The sequence below is a fragment of the Suhomyces tanzawaensis genome (genome assembly GCF_001661415.1).
Source record: "Suhomyces tanzawaensis NRRL Y-17324 unplaced genomic scaffold CANTAscaffold_5, whole genome shotgun sequence".
NCBI lineage: Eukaryota > Fungi > Ascomycota > Pichiomycetes > Serinales > Debaryomycetaceae > Suhomyces > Suhomyces tanzawaensis.
Window position 1 is genome coordinate 736,520 of NW_017963640.1, and position 17,721 is coordinate 754,240.

Sequence of the window (17,721 nt, forward strand, 5' to 3'; positions counted from 1 at the left end):
CATCAAAATCTCATTTGTGAATCGGAATAGACCTCTTTCTACTCTAGTTTTCTTGGTTTAGCTGATGTATCACCGACCGCACTTCCGTGCTGTTCCCATTCAACTTGTAGGCCAATTTCTCCACCAAGATCCTAAAACGGTTGATCTCGCTGCCCAAACCGTCGGGACTGGTCTTTGTGGAAATGAGGTTTTTCTGGAGTCCTTCGACTCCCAGCTCGTCTTCGGGATCACTGGCATGGTCCACAAGCCCAATTAACTCTTGTTTGAGTCCTGCGAGGTAGTCTCGCTTCTCGAACTTGTACACGAGCTGGGAGTGAAGTTCTATGAGACGTAGTCTCAATTCTTCATATCTGTCTAGCAATCCCGGGATCCCTTCCTCGTCTATTTTCTGCTTGACCTGTTGTGCTATCTGGCGTTTTTGTTCCAGACGTATTTTCCTTCTGGATGGCTGTGGCTCGACTCTCTCCTGGAGATCTTGTACCAATATATTGTCATCTTCAGAGCTCTCGGAGCCAGCCGAGCCCTCGTCTTCTTCGACATCCGGGCTGACCATCAAGTACTTGGCCTCAGGCAATTCGTTTATCATATCTCCGAATTGCTGTATGGAGTCTTGCTGGGCCAAATTGGTGACCAGGTCGAACTCTGGGAGCAACACTGGCTGGAGCACAGTTCGAGCTCGGATGAGCTGGTCGTTGACCTGGCTCAACTTGGCCTGCTCCAACTTGAGCACTTGCTGGACTATACGGTGGATGATCTGGCCAGTGAAGCTGTTGTTGTTGTGGCGTTTCAAGCGGATGTTGATCTTTTCGATGGCACGAGCCAACTGTGCCTCTGTGAGGGTCTCGCCATCGGGACTGTGCTCGTGCTGGTTGGCCACGATGTTCTTCAATGCTGAGTCCAATTTCAATGGTCTGTTCAACACCTTGACCTGAGCCTCGATGAACCGCTTGGTGTAGAGGTACGAGTGATCTGTGGACGGAGTGGTGCTCATCAGGTGTGAAGGCTGTGGTACTGTAAGATGATGATGTTTAATTGGACTAAAAGCTGTTGACGTTTTCTGACCAATTGTACTAGCTGTTGTAATGCTTCTAAAACGGTATTAGGATGGTTCTGGAGGGGGGAGTTCTCGTGGAGTGTTTGGATGTGGCTTCTGGCGTGATGGGTACGGGTTAGATCTTTTGAGTATTGGGGTGGTTTGTGGGGTGATGGAATCTGAATGTTTATATTTAGCTATTTGGATGGTGGGCGCTAATCTGTGACTTCTAGAGTGATCGGATCGTGAGTGTTTATACTGCTGTACGTGAATGGAAGTAGCTGATTGAATGACGATTGGTGTGAATGTGTCACTAGCCTGGTGGGACTTCCAGTGAGACTTCTAGTGAGACTTCTAGTGAGACTTCTAGTGAGACTTCTAGTGAGACTTCCAGTGAGACTTCCAGTGAGACTTCTAGTGAGACAAATTTAGTGAGAACAATTGCGACCTAGTGAGACCATCTTAGTGAGCTTTCTAGTGAGACTAATCAGGTTAGAGTATTTGGTTCAAGTGAAACTATTCTGAACTATTGTGAGCTATTCTAATGGGAATATCGTAGACCAAACTGGCAGGTTTATCTAGTAATCTTTCTACTGAGAGTATTCTGGTCATTCTAGTGCGATTTCTAGCGAGACTCTGGTTCGATTTAGTGAGACTCCTCCGACAACTGCTCCCTGTTCTGCTATTCTGCTATTCTCCTATTCCATTTACTTCCAGCCAATACTCTACATTCTCAATCGACTTGTGACCACATACACCACCACACACATCTTTCTTTCCACCTCAGATCCCACCTGCCTCTCCTCCATCTCCCTTCCGATCCATCATCAATCTTATCAGCCGCACAAAATCATCCACCGTAAAGGAGCAAGCCGCGTAAGACTAGCAGCCAACTCATCTGTCCAGCCATAGGCTCAGCAAATCATCGCCTGGCTCCTTCCGCCCCTTCCCGCATCACTAGCTATACACTGGTATAGCGGCGATCTACCACTATTAACCCGCTTCACAATGGCCACGACTTTGCAGCGTTTGAATCATCACTTATGACACGCCTGCCAGAGACCTCCAAAGCCAAAGACGACCGTCAGGACGGCGCCAAAGGCAGCACTTCCAAGCGCAACACCTTCCAGTTCACCTATGACTCCGACAACGGGTTGTTGGAGCTCATCTTCCAGCACAAGCACGAGCTCTTCACTCGTGGCAACACCATCAAGACGTGGGAGACTGTCCTCAGCGAGTTCAACCTGCGGTTCGACTCCAACATCGTCCAGACCCGCACCATCAATAACAGGTTCAAGGTGCTCCGCAAGAACTTGGAGAAGAAGTTGTTGAACGACCAGAGCCTCATGATGGAGATCGGCTTGAACGAGAACGAAAACCTCTTGTTGGGCTTGAACGAGTACTTGAACGCCAAGAAGCTGTCAGGAACTCGCCTGGCCCCGCCCCAGCCGCATGTGCAGCCCTCGGCGTACCTGGATACCACCTCCGACCACTCGTCCACCACCATCCCAGACCACAGCCACTTGTCGCCCATGGCCATGCCAGAATCCAAGTCCCAACCGCATATCACCTCGCCCATGGGCTTCAAACTGAACAAGACTTCGTCCAGGGTGCTGGAAAAGCCACCGTCCAATTCTCCGAGACCACTCTCCACCCCCACATCGTCCACATTCCTGAAACCTACCTCCTCCTACATGTTCTCCCACCTGGAGCACCCCATGGAGGTCCATTCAATTGATGACCCATCCCACTCCAGTTTTCCGGCCCAAATGAACCACCCTACTACAGCAAATACTGCAAATGCCGACTCCAATCCCCAGCTGGGATACACCCCAAACAGTCTGGTTCCGGCACCTCCCTCTGGCCGCTTATACTACCCTGTGAACCAACCACCAATGCAACAGCCCCAAACACTCCAGAGCTATCCCGTCAAACATCCGTCGGATGTAAGCTACGAACGAGACGACACTCTGGACTACGAAGTTGACGAACTCTCTCGCAAAAGAAAGCGCACCTCTCCCTCGCTCCACACCAGAAGCAGAGCTGATATCTTGGACCGGATTCTAGAGTCCCAAAACAGGCTCAACGACAATCTCGAAAAAATCAATCGCGAATTCCAACAATTCAAGCAGGATGTTGACTACAAGTTTCTGGGGCTCAAGGAGTTGCTTGCCCAGCACGCAGATCGGGTCGATTTGAAGTTGGACAGCTTTTACCGGGCATTGCTAGCGCACACAGGCAAATCTGCTGAGCACAACCAATGAGAGCCAAAGCTAACAATTATCGCCGTAATGCCCGTGCCTTTGGCGGGAAGCACAGTAATAAATGCGATCAGAGTTAACAACTACTTTTTTCACGGTGAATACCCGCAACTTACGGCTGGAAACTAGCTAATCATTGTCTATCAAGGACAAACAGTGTAACGGAGCCATATAAGCTGTATGTCTCCACCTCAGGACCATCATCTAATGTTTTAATTATCCACCACCAGCATTCTACTGAGTCCTTCTTATCTATTTATTTCAAACCTGGTACCCTTGATCCTGTTTATTTCTTCCTCTAATTTATTTCTGCTAAATATTTATTCTCTTCACCAAATGCCACGAAATTTTCACAGCAACAAACCAAAGAGTACTCGAACTATAGACTAAAGCCTAGCCACTACGTCCAGCTGTCAACGTCCAGCTCTACTCTGCTTATTGTTTCCGTTCCACCTCGTCTATTTTGCACCCAACCACGTGACTCCTTATCTTTCGCATGTGCTCTCTACAAGATTGCTAACGGTAAGCACGCCATTTATAGGCTAAAATTCCTCCCAAAAGTCGTGAAACACTTCTAAAAGTCTCCACCACCTTCCAGAATTCCATTTTCTTCTTTTTCTGCACTTTTTGCCCACCAAAATGCCAAAATAACACCCCCAAAATCTTTCGCCTGGTGCCACCAAAACAACACGTACTGCACACAGTACATGTACCTGCACCAAATTCATCCTAACTACAATTCATGACCACACCAGTGCTGCTTCATGAACCAATGAATTCACTAACGGAGCTTTTGTTCGCTTCCAACGTCACTGCCACAGCCCGCAAAGACCACCATGACGTGTACCGGCCCGCTACCGGCAGAATCGCCCGCTATCAGGTGATCGTGTCGTTAGTGCTAGGCCTATCAGCGTTTCTTACCTTCTCGTTTCTTCGAGTACGGTACCCCAAAATCTACGTGGCCAACTTCAACAGCTTCAACAGCAACTATTTGCACTCGACGTCTCGGAGAAAGCTTCCCAAAATCCCGGCCAAGTCGTTGTTTGGATGGATTCCCATTGTGTACGGCATCAGTGAAGAGCAGATCTTGGAGCATGCTGGACTTGATGCGGTGGTTTTCTTGGGCTTCTTCAAGATGTGTATCAAGATCATCACCACCTGTCTTTTCTTGGCTATCACCATCTTGTCGCCAGTACGATACTACTTCACAGGACGTTTGGACCAGGATTATCCCAGCGACAGCGAAGATGAGGGCGACAACATGGCCAAGAGAATGTGGTGGGGGGTGCTTGACTCCGAGAACGCCGAGGGGTCGTACCAGCACTTTTTATGGCTGTACACCGCCTTCACGTATGTGTTCACGTTTATTGTGTGCTACTTTCTATTTAAGCAGACAGTCAAAATAATCAACATGAGACAGGCGTACCTCGGGAGCCAGAACTCCATCACAGACAGAACAATCAAGTTATCAGGAATTCCTCCTGTGTTGCGCGACGAAGAGGACTTGAAGAGACATATAGAGAGCTTGGGAATAGGCGAGGTGGACTCCATCGTGATAGTCAAAGAATGGACCAGCTTGAACAACTTATTCAACTTGCGAAAGAAAATCCTTCGCAATTTAGAAGTGCAATGGGTAGAATATTTCAAAAGAAGTGGTATTGCCAATAAGAACGACTTGCTTTCAGCTAATATACACCCCAATTTGGGAGATACCATCAATTTGGATGAGAGATATTCAGACTCTCCCCAAGAATCTCCCCTGCAGTCTCCGCCACAATCAAACACCCCCAGATCATCGATTATTGAACAGATTACCGAGATCATAGAACAAGCAGACCAGGGTCTTGACGATTCCACCAACAACTTGCCGTTGTTAAACGATGAATTGAACTGCAGACCTCAGATCAACAAAGGGTTTCTTGGCTGGTTTGGACCAAAAGTAGACGCAATTAATTACTACACCGAACAGTTGGAGATAATAGACAAGGAGATTCTGAGGGCAAGGTCTAAGGAATACCCAGCCACATCCACGTCATTCATTACGATGAAGACGGTGGCCCAAGCTCAAATGGTGGCCCAGGCCGTTTTGGACCCCAAGATCAACCACTTGATCACTAACCTTGCCCCTGCGCCTCATGATATCAGATGGGAGAACTTGTGCTTATCCAGAAGTGAGAGGAACACGAGAATATTCTTTACCACCGTATTTATCGGTATTTTAAGCATCTTATTGGTGTTTCCAGTCAGTTATTTGGCGAACTTTTTGAATGTAAAGTCGATATCCAGAGTGTGGCCCAAATTGGGAGAGCTCTTGAAAGCCAATAAGTGGGCGGAAACTTTAATAACGGGTTTGCTACCAACATATATTTTCACCATTTTGAACTTGATCATGCCTTACTTTTATATCTGGATATCTAAAAGACAAGGTTTCACCTCTCATAGTGACGAAGAGCTTTCAACCGTTTCAAAGAATTTCTTCTACATCTTTGTCAATTTGTTTTTGATTTTCACTGTTTTTGGTACTGCTTCTTTGAGTGACACAAGCAAGATTGCGAATCAATTGGCACAGTCCTTGAGAGATCTTTCCTTGTTCTATGTTGACTTAATTATTTTGCAGGGATTGGGTATATTCCCATACAAGTTATTATTGTTGGGCAACTTGATAAAGTTTCCTTTGGGAAGTATTTTCTGGTGTAAAACACCTAGGGACCATCTCAAGTTGTATAAACCCCCAGTCTTTAATTTTGGATTACAATTGCCACAGCCAATCTTGATCTTCATTATTACTATTGTTTACTCAGTGATGTCGAGCAAAATCCTTACAGCTGGGTTGATTTACTTCATCATCGGATTTTTTGTGTGCAAGTATCAACTTTTGTATGCATGTGTCCATCCACCACATTCTACAGGTAAGGTTTGGCCGTTGGTGTTTCGCAGAATAATTCTTGGTCTTTTATTGTTCCAATTGACCATGGTAGGAACCTTGGCCTTACAGAAGGCATACATTTGCGCATCGTTCCTTGCACCATTGCCTCTCTTGACGCTAAGTCTATTGTGGAATTTTCAAAAGAATTACATACCATTGTCTATTTTCATTGCCTTGAGATCCATCGAAAATGACCAAACTTTCAGAAATGATGACCAAGAAAACGTCTGGCAGCTGAACGATAGAACTTTGGATGAGCGAAGGGAATTAAACAAGACATACGAGTTCCCTCACCTTTTAGACGATTTGGATGGTCCATTGATTGCCATTGATGGAAACGATGTATTAATGATAAATAAGGAAGGGCTTAGTATCAAGAGCACGCAAGACTTCGAGCAGTGGGATTAGGACAAGATACTGTCACGGATACCTGTCCACAAGTCCTTGTATTTGCGAGCCAGGTTGATCAAATCTGTTCGTTCGCTGAGGAGGATCTCAGCTAAGTCGATGCCTGAAAAGTGAGATATGATCAAACTGACAATTTGTTTAGAGATGAACAATTGCAGGAGTGTTGCAACCAGAAGCACCGCAGTAGCCGTGAGGTATGACGAGTTGGTGATGATGGTCAATGCCTCGATGATGTTGATGAAGGCTATGATATTAATGACTGGTCCCGATATAGACGTCTTGTCATAGGGCCAAATCAACATTAGTATAGGAAATAATTTAATAGAGCTGGACACCAACACTGTGAGTAATAGTACTGAAGTGTAGTACCCATTCTGACTTGCTTCTGGTAAGTTTTTGTTGCGGGTGTGTCCCCACTTGAATAGTTTTCTGTAGACGAGTTGGATGGTCAGGTTGAGCACAAGCTGCTCTGCGATCAGCCTGAGGAGAAAAAACAGATACTGGTAGTAGATTGGACGTGTCAAGATGTAGCGCATGGCCAACGTGTTCCACTGTTGTTTCTCTTCGTATGCCCATGTCAAGTACACCTCGAATAGCACGATCAAGGTAATGAGTCTGAGGAGCTTTCTGTACCGCACGATGAAGTTCTTGATAGTGGAGGTACCAGAGTCTGTCTTCTGGACGAGCTCGGCTTCCGTCACGTTGTAGGCCAAGTGGCGATAGGCAGGTGCTTTAAGCAAAAGGATGTCGAGAAACAACACCACGTTATCATACTCAATGTACTTATCTGCTATTCTCTGGCAGTTGGGACATATGGTGAGTTTGATGTACTCGCTCTTGTACTTGAAATAGAGCCGATCGATCTCGTTGTAGGCACACTCAATACAAATCATGGTTTGTTCGTGATGGTGGAGTTGGCAGTGAAATTATATATTGTGGGGGTGAAAGGAGGAACTCTCTGTCTTGTTTCGCATATAAGTCGATTTAGTCTATGGTCAGTCAATGGACTTGGAATGAGACGGTGCTATGAGAACTTAATGGCGGTTTGCTAACGGTCCTGAACTTTGTAGCAAGATGGATCCACGTAGCGATATTCGGACGTGCGCGCGCCAATTATAGGCTAGTGGTATACATCTTCTGAATGGTTTGGAAAGTTCAGTTGTGACCATTGGATTGTATGTTGGGGACGATGTCTAGGACCACACTAATATCCATACTTCAATACTCTGGAAACATCCTTAACTCCATCAATACATGGAATAGAATTAATATGTACCAATACTCTTTGGTACTCCATTTATAGACATTATAGAAGTCATCTATATACATTAAACAGTTAGTACCCAATAGGGTCCCATGATGGTGGAGCATGCAGTTTAAAGAGAACTATACATAGCGGCTTGGCGGTGGTCTGTCATTAACTGAATCTTACTGAGCCAGAATATAGTTATGGATGGTCATAGTAATTAAGTATTAGAACTAAAGGAGTATTTTGAATTGTAATATCAGTTTATTAATCTCCAGAAATAGAGCTCTATTAATGGCAGTAGTGCAGTGGTGGAGGTGACAGGCCGTTATATTCGGCCAGACTGGGAATTGCGTTGAATTCGGTGCTTTGCTGGTAGATCTGGCCGGAATTGCGTGTCCCAGAGACATCGCTAGTGCAAGAATATTTCTCTATCAACGAGTAGTCTCGTGGTAGTTTATAATGTTATGGTTTTTGGTTAATCTGTCGGTTTCTGCAACTGAGTTATTTTTTGGGCCTGGAGACACACAAACAGCCTGGAAGTACTGGCAGACACCAATTGAATATTTAAGCAGACAGTAGTGATATGATTCGCCATCAGGTGAGCTGTCAGAGTCTCAAGGGTCTGAGATCATCGTCCAAAACAGTGAATACGGAATGTATTGCGCATTTGTTTCCTGGCACATAGTTTACACAGGGGTAATAAGTGAAGGCGGAGGAGGGTTTTCAGGGACTTTGCCTAACTCAAACAGCTGTGCCAGGAAGATCTCAAGCACAACACTATCGATACCACTGTCACCCAGATTAGCGTTGATGCTGGGCTGCACCGCAGGAGCTTGTGCCCCGCTTGAGGCACCAAAGGGGGTGCTGAAAGTGTTATTACCGAAGCCAGAGGAACTCGATGCCCCAAAAGGCGATGGATTATTGTTGGAACCGAATGGTTTATTGGCGGTGTTACCAAACGCAGCAGTATTACTGGTACTGCCAAAAGCTGAAGGTGCATTACCAAAAGCTGAAGGAGCATTACCGGTACTGCCAAAAGCTGAAGGAGCATTACTGGTACTGCCAAAAGCTGAAGGAGCATTATTGGAACCAAATGCAGAAGTGTTGCTCGTGCCAAATGGCGATGCAGTGTTGGTGGTACCAAATGGGGACGGATTTGCGTTTGCAGTATTGGCAGCATTGGAGCCGAATGGTGATGTCGCAGACTGGTTGGTGTTTGAAGTTCCAAATGGAGAAGCTGCTTTTGCAGCTCCGAAAGCAGAACTGGAGGATGCTGAGGCCCCAAACGGGTTAGATGTGGTTGATGCTGCTCCAAACGGATTGGAAGGTGCTGCAGCTCCAAAAACAGAACTGGTTGTGGTAGATGCAGCTCCAAATGGGGAGTTATTGGCAGCTGCAGGCGCTGCAGATCCAAATGGCGAAGCCGTAGTTGTGTTGGCAGCTCCAAAGGCAGACGGCTTGGACGCAGAGCTCCCGAATGCAGAAGTGGTGTTTCCTGAACCTCCAAACACTGATTGGCCACCACTTGCACCAAAAGGATTAGAGGCAGCTCCCGATGATCCCCCAAAGGCAGAGTTGGTATTGCCCACATTTGCAAAGGGAGAACTAGACGCTTGATTCGCATTTGGCTGAGAGCCAAACGCTCCACCATTGAAGGCTCCACCCCCAAATCCTGAGCTGTTGTTCAGCTTGTCGAAACCTGCCAGCCCAAACCCAGACTGGTTTGTTTGGCCAGCTGAAGGCTTTCCAAAATTGGAGTTGCCAAAGCCTGTTTGGCCAAATCCGGAAGCAGTGGACCCAGAACTTCCAAATCCTGGCTGGGCAAAGCCACTTTTGCCAAACGCCCCTGAGTTACTCTGTCCAAACATGATGTCTAATACAAGGATATGGCAGCGAAGATGTGTAGAGTGCGCTTACTAAGTGCTTACGTAATTATTATTCAGTTATGCAGACTATACTTTCAGGTACGTGCCATGATGTCGGTGCACGAACGTGCGAGTGCGGCCATGTTGCGAGAGGTGACAGCGTAGGCCTGTCTATAAATGTGCTTGATGTCTCCCAACACTTCGGGCTTGGTTTTGGTGCCCACAACTATCTCCTGAAGGAGTTCCTCCAATTGTTTCCTCATGAAAGGCTTGGAAAGGGAGATGTTATCGAACCCCATGGCGTCTAAGCCCTCAATAAGCCCCATGCCAAGGTCCGATGGGATGATGTACTCCACGGACGCCTGTTTTTGTTTCATGATGTACCCTCGCGATAGCACCTTTTCAATATGGTCAGCTATGGTGGCATCGGTTCCGATCCCGTTAGCATCCATCAAGGCAATAAGCTCAGGCTCAGTCATATGCTTGGGTGGACTAGTTTTGCCATCCTTCATTCGCCCACTAGAAATGCTTATGGTTTGACCCTCCGTCAAGTTGGGCAACTGTTTAGTGGTCTCCCATTTTTTGTACGTGTAAATGTCCAAATAGTTCTTTTCCAACACCACAAGCCCGCTAGCAGTGAAGAATTGATCGCCCCATTTCAAGGTGGCTGTTGTCTGCTGGCCCACCGCATCCTTGGAGCAACAGGCCAAAAACCTCCGAACCACATACTCGTAGACCTTGCGTTCATCTGGCGAGGAAAGGGAGCTAATATCCACATAGTTGACCGGATGAATCGCAGGATGCGCCTTATCATCGTATTTCCCGTTTCGTGGCGTCTGGAATCCATTCTGTACAAGACCAGAAGCGTACAGTCCCCATCTGGAGTCTTGGGCCTGTTTCTGTAAGGTACCACTAAAATCCATGCTGGCAGGGAACGAATCGGTCTCAGTTCTCGGATACGAGAGGAAACCCTTGTTGTATAACTTTTCAGCGGCTGCAAGTGAATTTTTGGCGCTCATTTTGAATAGCCTCGAGCAATCCTTTTGCAACTCAACGGTGGTGAGGGGCAACGGCCGCCAGTTTGTTGTTCTTTTCAGGTCCAACTTGGTGATGGTTCCCTGGTCGTGCTCGAGGCACTGCTGGTATAGTATCAACACGTACAACCTGTCGAAGAGATGGCCAGTCACCCAGCTGAACGACGCAGCCACGCCTTCATGCTTGACCTCCACCGCCAAGTACCAGAACTGCTCGGGAATAAATGATTTGACACGACGGTATCTGTCCACAATGAAGCCAAGGGTGGGAAATTGGCATGTTCCGTACGAAGCCACCTCTTTTTGCTCAATGATCTTATGTTGTCGCAAACCATCGGTCAACAACCGGGTGAAGCTGGTTCCCACCCGGAAATCTACCTCCTGGCGACACGCCACTGCCTCTACCGACTTCATGTCCAAGCCAATGGGGTTGTTGGCGGCTGCAATGACGTGGTTGCGTTCGAGATGGGAGAACTTGCTACGCCAGATGGCGGCGATCTCGAGGCTGTGGTTACCTTTTCTAGCGGCAGTGTAGATCTCGTATCCGATGTACTCGCCCTCTCTATCGCAATCGGTCCAGATCATGAGGAGCTGGGCTTTGGCTGCCTCGTTGGCGATGTTGTCGTAGACGTCCTGTTTGAGCACCTTTTCGACGATGTCAGCGTCGAAGAGTCTCCCAGGGACACACTTGCCCCACTGGAACGGTGGCGGGAAGTCAATGCCTGTGAGGTGGCCTAGCACTGAGGTCATGGTGACCTCACAAGCGCCATGGATTGGGAAGCGGTAAGAGAAGTCGTAGTTCATAATGTACTTGTTTTTGCTCTTTCTGGTCCGAAATGACCGCCCGCTGAGGATCCCAGCCACCTCTTTGGCTATGGACGGTTTTTCAGCAACACAGAGGATCTTCATGGTGGTGGTGGTACGCGTTTGAAATGTGATGATTTGACGCGAAGGTAATTGAGGCGACTGACAAGACTTGTACCGAGATGAGATGGAGAGTGGGGTGGGACTACGGTGTGGACGAATAAGCCTGTCAGTATTCCTTATGGAATATATAGTCTAGATTCCTCTTTCTATCAGTATTTAAACCAATTTGCAGACCGCTAGGAACATCTCGCAAATAACCCATCTAGTCCTCTGAGCTTTGGCTCGATCTCAGCGAACTGAACGTCCTTCTCTGGTTGGTGAAGTCTGAGGGTAAGTTGGTCTTCTGGCCCTAGAAGTCCTCTGTATAGTGCACCAGTTGCTCTTCAAACAGCGACACCAAGTAGCTTCTTGTAGCGATGACGACTGCAAACTCACGTCGCTGATGAAGTCAAACTAGGCAAATTGAGTATGTAGGGGTATGAAGCATCATTTACCACCAGCAGTGCCACTACCAGATCGGCTTACTATGCAAAGCATTAGTGATATGCGCTACCATTACAATCAAATCTGATATTGGCATTAACTTATCAAATTTGAGAACAAACTTACATTTATTCCTTCTTAGAGTAAGGGAAATGTCACATAAAATGCAGAGCAGGAATTTAGTGAGATATTAATATTCTTTTCATTATTCTGAAGAGATGGGAACACTTAGACGTGTAAGTTTTATTTCTATAAAGATTTAAGGCAGCTAAAATATGATTCACAGATACGAATCCGACCCAAAAACACCTACTGCAATACACTGAAAAACTCCACTACATACAATCCAGGAAGTTCGGTTCCAAGGTATGACTCAATTGTTTAGTGCTGTATGCTGTGAAAATACACTGAGTGTAGTGGGAAGTCTTGCATTACTCAACGGGGTTTCACTTCTTGCCAAAAAGAATTCACAACTGGTCGAATCCAAGTAAAATCACCATTGCCGAAAAGAATTGGTAATTATTATTTTCTATGCATTTCATTTATAATTCCCAATGACATAGATAATGATAATGTTTTCGCAGTATGTCAAAGTCATCATTAAATCTCATACAATGAGGAATATCAATCCTGATCAATAGTTGTCGAGGTTCTAGTAAATCATTCGATGGACAGTATGGGTAGTCATTGACTCATTGGCTCGCTATTTAGTATATTCCTTTGCATATTCTTCGCTTTAATTTGATACACTCTTAGTGATTTTGTCACTTTTCAACCCTTCCACTCACAAGAACTCTTCAGCTTTTTGTCACTTATTGACTCCTTGACTCACAACTAGCCCAATTGCCAAGCACATGACCACCTACACCACTTTCAGGCTTCCTGGAACCAACCATACTCTTATCTCATCACTCACACGTGACCTTCAGTCTTATCTTGACCAATTCCCACCAAAACCCACCAAAACCACCAAATAGACCTTTTAACCCGATGTAGCCCCACTCTACAACGCTCCCCGTAGCCACCTTCTCTAGCGGTGCCCGACGCCAAAATCCCGCCCAAGTCCCGCCAAATCCACCGTCACTACGCGCACCTCTCCCTACACCTTACTGTGGTGCTTATCGCTGTGTTCTTCCCCAGCCATGGCCGATGTGTTTGAATCCATCAACCTCAGGGCCTCGGAGCACCAGCAGGCCCACCATAGGGCCACGCACTCCTCGATACATCATGATATGTCCACCACGCCCGAATCCGACGAGGATATCAACCCAGCTGAACTTCTCTTGAGCGAGTCCCTGAATGCTGGAGGCGATCTTCCTGACCACGAGTTCTTTCTACACCCATCAAGGGTGCTACTGCCTCCAACCAATGCACGGAACCTGCCAGAGTCCTCCGACACCCCACTCCAATTTGCCACCAACCGCAACCACATCTTGCGCAAAGAGCTCGAGCACAACCTCCAGCTCCACGGTCAGTTCTTGGCCAATGGCGACAGCAACCTCAATAAGCTTCGTTCAATGCTCTTTCAGAACTTCGAACAGCTTTCCCAGGGGTACTATTCCGTCAGTGAGCTCTACTCGCGTGAAATCGAGCTGGTGGAGTCGCTCTTTGCCAATTTCGAAAGGTGGGACAACAAGCGAACCAAGATCTTGGACAAGATCAGGTCGATCAAAAACCCCGACAAGAAGTACGGCATCAAGTTGACTCAGCTTTTGGATAAAGCCAGCGATATCGATACCGAGATCCTCGAACTCGAGACCCGTTTGGCCACCTTGCGGAACCATAAGACAGTGATCAACTCGGAGATCGAGGTCACCAGCTCGGTGCTCGAAAGCAAAACATCCAGATATGTCGAAATGCTACGTGGGCTTGAAAATCAGGGAAGACAGGCCATGCTCAGTTTCCTCAGCACCAGTGGAGTGCCACTCACAGAAGTGGATAATGTGGTCAAAACCGTACCGATAGACATCACCTTTATCCACGAGTACAACAACATGAAAAGCGAATCCATAATAAAGACCCCACCTGCCCCACTCCCTGCAAAACACGAGTCCATTCATAGAAGCACAATGGGCATACAGCCCTTAATAATACCAGAGGAACCGCCCACCCAGACGTCTCCACCAGCCATAAAGAGTGACCCCAAGGACAAGGAGCTCTGGAACCATGGCTATGGGCCTAGTGCATACGAAAAGGGCTACGAGAAGGGTGTGCAGGTATCCTCGACAGTCAAGCAACATATTGAACTGTTTCTACAAAACTTCGTTCGTTCTCCCGATAGTGAATATACGGGAAAAAGGGTCCCCCAGGCAAAGGTGGACGACGACACCAACACTATCCGAGAAAAACTTGATTTGGAGCCCATAGTCCGGTTGTTAGACCATAAATTGAATGCATTAAACGATTTGAACCAGCAGGCATCCACAGACGCAATTTTGTTCCATGAGTACAGTGTCGTGTGGTCGGACATTGTGCAAAGAGTCAAAGTCCAGGAGGACCGATTGGAAGACTACATGACAGAATCGGTACCATCTCCAGACACTTCCGATCCAACAATATCAAGAATACTCACCGACACATTGACCTACATCCAATCCCAGCTACTGTCTATGCAAACCACGTTGGCTAAATCAACAAAACACAACCCCTTGATTCGGGCAATTGGAGATGAAGTGGATGCCATTTTTTCAGCTTTAGCAATGGTTTCTAAGGACAAGAAAAATAATTTACTTGATGATTTTCAAAGACTAGGACTAATGATAAAGCGGGAGTCTCACCATCTATCGAAGGAAGAATTTCGAAAACCACAGAAAAATGGAATGGCCGATCCAATAACCAGTACGAATAATGTCAATCTCATGTCTTCTCGATCATCCAGTGTTGTCTCTGATATAGAGGACCTCCACTTGGAGTTTCACGGAGGCTCACAGTCTTACAACAAGAATAAGTAAAGCACATTGTCCATGAATTTACGTGTTTAATGTAGCGAAAGATGATAATCAGCCTATAATTTATGTGATAAATAAAGTCCAGTTTGATACTCAGCTTTAATTTTCATATATGACTAACGACTTAATGTAAAGGTAGCGCTATCTAGATTACTTCCCATGGGCATCAGCGCTTTTTCATGGGCCTCTTTCTATTGATGAAAATGCTGGAACCACTCTTCTTGGGCAAAGTACCTGAAGAAGTTGGTTTCATACTTGGTCCATCACCCAGATGCTTTTTTATGATGCCGCTGTTTGTTGGGGTATATTGAGAGTTGTTCAGAGTATCTGGAGCGGGAATTACACCACTATTACTGGGGGGAGAAATTTTGGCAATCGGGATGTTCTTGCGGGGTGGTGGCCGTTTCACTTCTGGGGTTGAGAACACCAGACTCTTCATAGTTTGTATCTTTCCTGGCCCAGAAGATGAATGATTTGGAATGCTGGGTAAATGACTGATTTTGTTGTGTCTTGGCTTTTGCAAAGAGCTTTGCTTGTCTGCATTCCACTTAGGTTTTTGTGGAATGGCAATATTCTCCATTTGCATAGGCTTTTCTGGTTCAACCTTCTCTTCTTCAATTGGGGCTGGGGTAGCCACGGGAGGCTTAACTTCGGACTTGATATCCTTGTGTATTTCCTCATGCTCAACATCTTCAATTCGTGGTTCGTGAGGTTTTGGTTCGGTTTTGAGTTTCTTTCTGGCGTTGTTGTCCTCCCATCCTCTCTTGATTGAAAGCTTGACGGAATTCAAGAATCCTGGAGATGCCTTGGAAACATACCCTCTATCGCTAGCATTTTCCAAGAGCCTCTTCCATACCTTGTTTCTTTTCAATGACTCCATATTTCCAAGAATCCATAAAGAAGTTCTGGCACGGGTAAGCGCGACGTTCATACGTCTTATATCACTCAAGAAACCAACATTCCCGGTTTCACTTGCACGTACACAAGACATGATGATAATTTCCTTCTCTTGGCCTTGGAATCCATCCACGGTGTTAAAATCAATTTCTGAAAGAATACCACGCCCATACTTCCTTATGAAGATATCTTTAAGCGTTTGGATCTGAGCTTTATAGGGTGAAATTATACCAACTCTACCACCAAACTCACCTTCAGGGAAAATTCTCATTAACTTTTCCACCAACTCCAATGCCACCTTGGCTTCACCGGAGTTGAATAAAGACCGAGAAAGCTCATTTCTTTGATGTTTACTGACAATATCGAAGAATCGATAAGGAGAGAGAGGGAATGTTTGATGCCATGGTCGATCATTCTTTTCGAACATGTTCTCCCCATCCTTCAACCTCGATTTGTAGAATTCAGCACTTGGAAACTGCGAGATTTCAGGATGCATACGGTACTGAACATTCAACAAGTATACAGAGTCGGGGTTATTCTTCTGCATTCTTACGAACAAACTCTGCTCGTAGTTCAAAGAAGCCGCAGTCTGCGATAATACAGTGGGAGGTAACTGATTGGGATCACCGACCATGATGCACTTTTTGCACCCATATCTCAAAGGAATAATTGCTGATAATTCCACACACTGACATGCTTCATCAATAATCACCTGGTCGAACTTGATTGACAACTTTGCTAACAAATCATGGGCCGAACCTGACAAAGTCGAGCATATAACTTGAGCATTGGTCAAGATCTTGGCCTGAAGGTTTCTCTTTTCGATTTCTCGAGTACGGTAAGCTATGGAGACCTTTTCTCTCTGATCATCTAACTTTTTCGCCAACTCGTTTCTCTTCCTGTTGACCTCTCTTAACTTAGTTTCAAGCTCAGTCTGCTTCTCTGCTGTTAAATCACCACTTTGTAATTCCTGGGTAATTCTTTTTCTTTCTTCAATACAACTGGTATGATTAGCCCGAATTTGCGGATCAGTGGAAGTGTCCACGGTTTTAGCTCTCAATTCCTTTTCCACTAGTTCTTCCAATGACAAATCTCGAACTGCTGCATTAACTGCATCACTCCTACCCAATCTGACAACATTCAAAGGCATTGTATTACCCAGAGAGTTCTTGACACCATGTCTCAAACGCACTACCAATTCATCAACCGCAGCATTACTTGGGGCACAGATCAAAATTTTTGCTTTGTTTTCTGACCCCGTTGGTTTCCCATCTGGTACATCGATTACGCTACTGTTTATCTGCTGAGACAACGAGTAACCAACAATACCAAGAATAGTTTTCGTCTTACCTGTACCTGGTGGACCTTGAATTAAAGAGAAACCCTCACTGTTATAGGAGCCCATAATAGCTTTAGCTTGCGATTTGTTAACGTCATACAACCTGAGCATAGCTGCAGCTTCAGCGTCATCAATTTCAATAGGATCATTAGGAGTTGCCAGCAAAATAGCATCACTCAAGTTGTAATATTGCAATCCCTTCAAAGAGGAAAATTCTCTTTCCACAGTGATCATTTGCATCACCTTCATTGCAACAATAACCGACTTAGGAGTCAAGACCCCCATCATTGATCCACTAGGATATACTCTCAAAGTCACATCTGAGAAGTCTGCATTCGCAGACTTGATCTCTCTCACCTTTGCCAAGCATGTACGTGTGTTAGCGGCCTTCAAATGCTGGGCAACTTGTCC

General features: G+C 46.0%; 6 protein-coding genes across 6 annotated transcripts; 3 read left to right on the top strand and 3 right to left on the bottom strand.

Annotated features, from left to right (window-relative positions):
* Positions 1-43: 43 nt before the first annotated feature.
* CANTADRAFT_6935 (uncharacterized protein) lies at positions 44-991 on the bottom strand (the record flags this gene model as incomplete). The annotated part of the gene is made up of 1 exon (XM_020211011.1): positions 44-991. One exon carries the CDS (start codon positions 989-991, stop codon positions 44-46), a length of 948 nt encoding a protein of 315 aa, XP_020063700.1.
* A 1,085-nt stretch (positions 992-2,076) lies between these two features.
* CANTADRAFT_22556 (uncharacterized protein) lies at positions 2,077-3,297 on the top strand (the record flags this gene model as incomplete). Its single annotated transcript, XM_020206835.1, has 1 exon — positions 2,077-3,297. One exon carries the CDS (start codon positions 2,077-2,079, stop codon positions 3,295-3,297), a length of 1,221 nt encoding a protein of 406 aa, XP_020063701.1.
* Positions 3,298-4,066: 769 nt separating this feature from the next.
* CANTADRAFT_6937 (uncharacterized protein) lies at positions 4,067-6,628 on the top strand (the record flags this gene model as incomplete). Its single annotated transcript, XM_020211013.1, has 1 exon — positions 4,067-6,628. One exon carries the CDS (start codon positions 4,067-4,069, stop codon positions 6,626-6,628), a length of 2,562 nt encoding a protein of 853 aa, XP_020063702.1.
* On the bottom strand, positions 6,625-7,868 carry ARV1 (sterol homeostasis protein; the record flags this gene model as incomplete). The annotated part of the gene is made up of 1 exon (XM_020208562.1): positions 6,625-7,868. The coding sequence occupies exon 1, from the start codon at positions 7,519-7,521 to the stop codon at positions 6,625-6,627; it is 897 nt and encodes a 298-aa protein (XP_020063703.1). The 5' UTR covers positions 7,522-7,868.
* A 1,915-nt stretch (positions 7,869-9,783) lies between these two features.
* Positions 9,784-11,684, bottom strand: CANTADRAFT_26626 (DNA topoisomerase 3). Its single transcript, XM_020207823.1, has one exon. It carries the CDS (start codon positions 11,578-11,580, stop codon positions 9,838-9,840), a length of 1,743 nt encoding a protein of 580 aa, XP_020063704.1. The 5' UTR covers positions 11,581-11,684; the 3' UTR covers positions 9,784-9,837.
* Positions 11,685-13,514: 1,830 nt separating this feature from the next.
* CANTADRAFT_42614 (uncharacterized protein) lies at positions 13,515-14,840 on the top strand (the record flags this gene model as incomplete). The annotated part of the gene is made up of 1 exon (XM_020208914.1): positions 13,515-14,840. A coding segment is annotated over one exon (1,326 nt), but the record flags the coding sequence as incomplete, so codon positions are not given.
* Between the last annotated feature and the right edge of the window lie 2,881 nt (positions 14,841-17,721).

What these genes read in the sequence shown, in the direction of transcription:
- CANTADRAFT_26626 (XM_020207823.1), bottom strand. Translation starts at nt 11,580, where the DNA reads ATGAACTACGACTTCTCTTACCGCTTCCCAATCCATGGCGCTTGTGAG.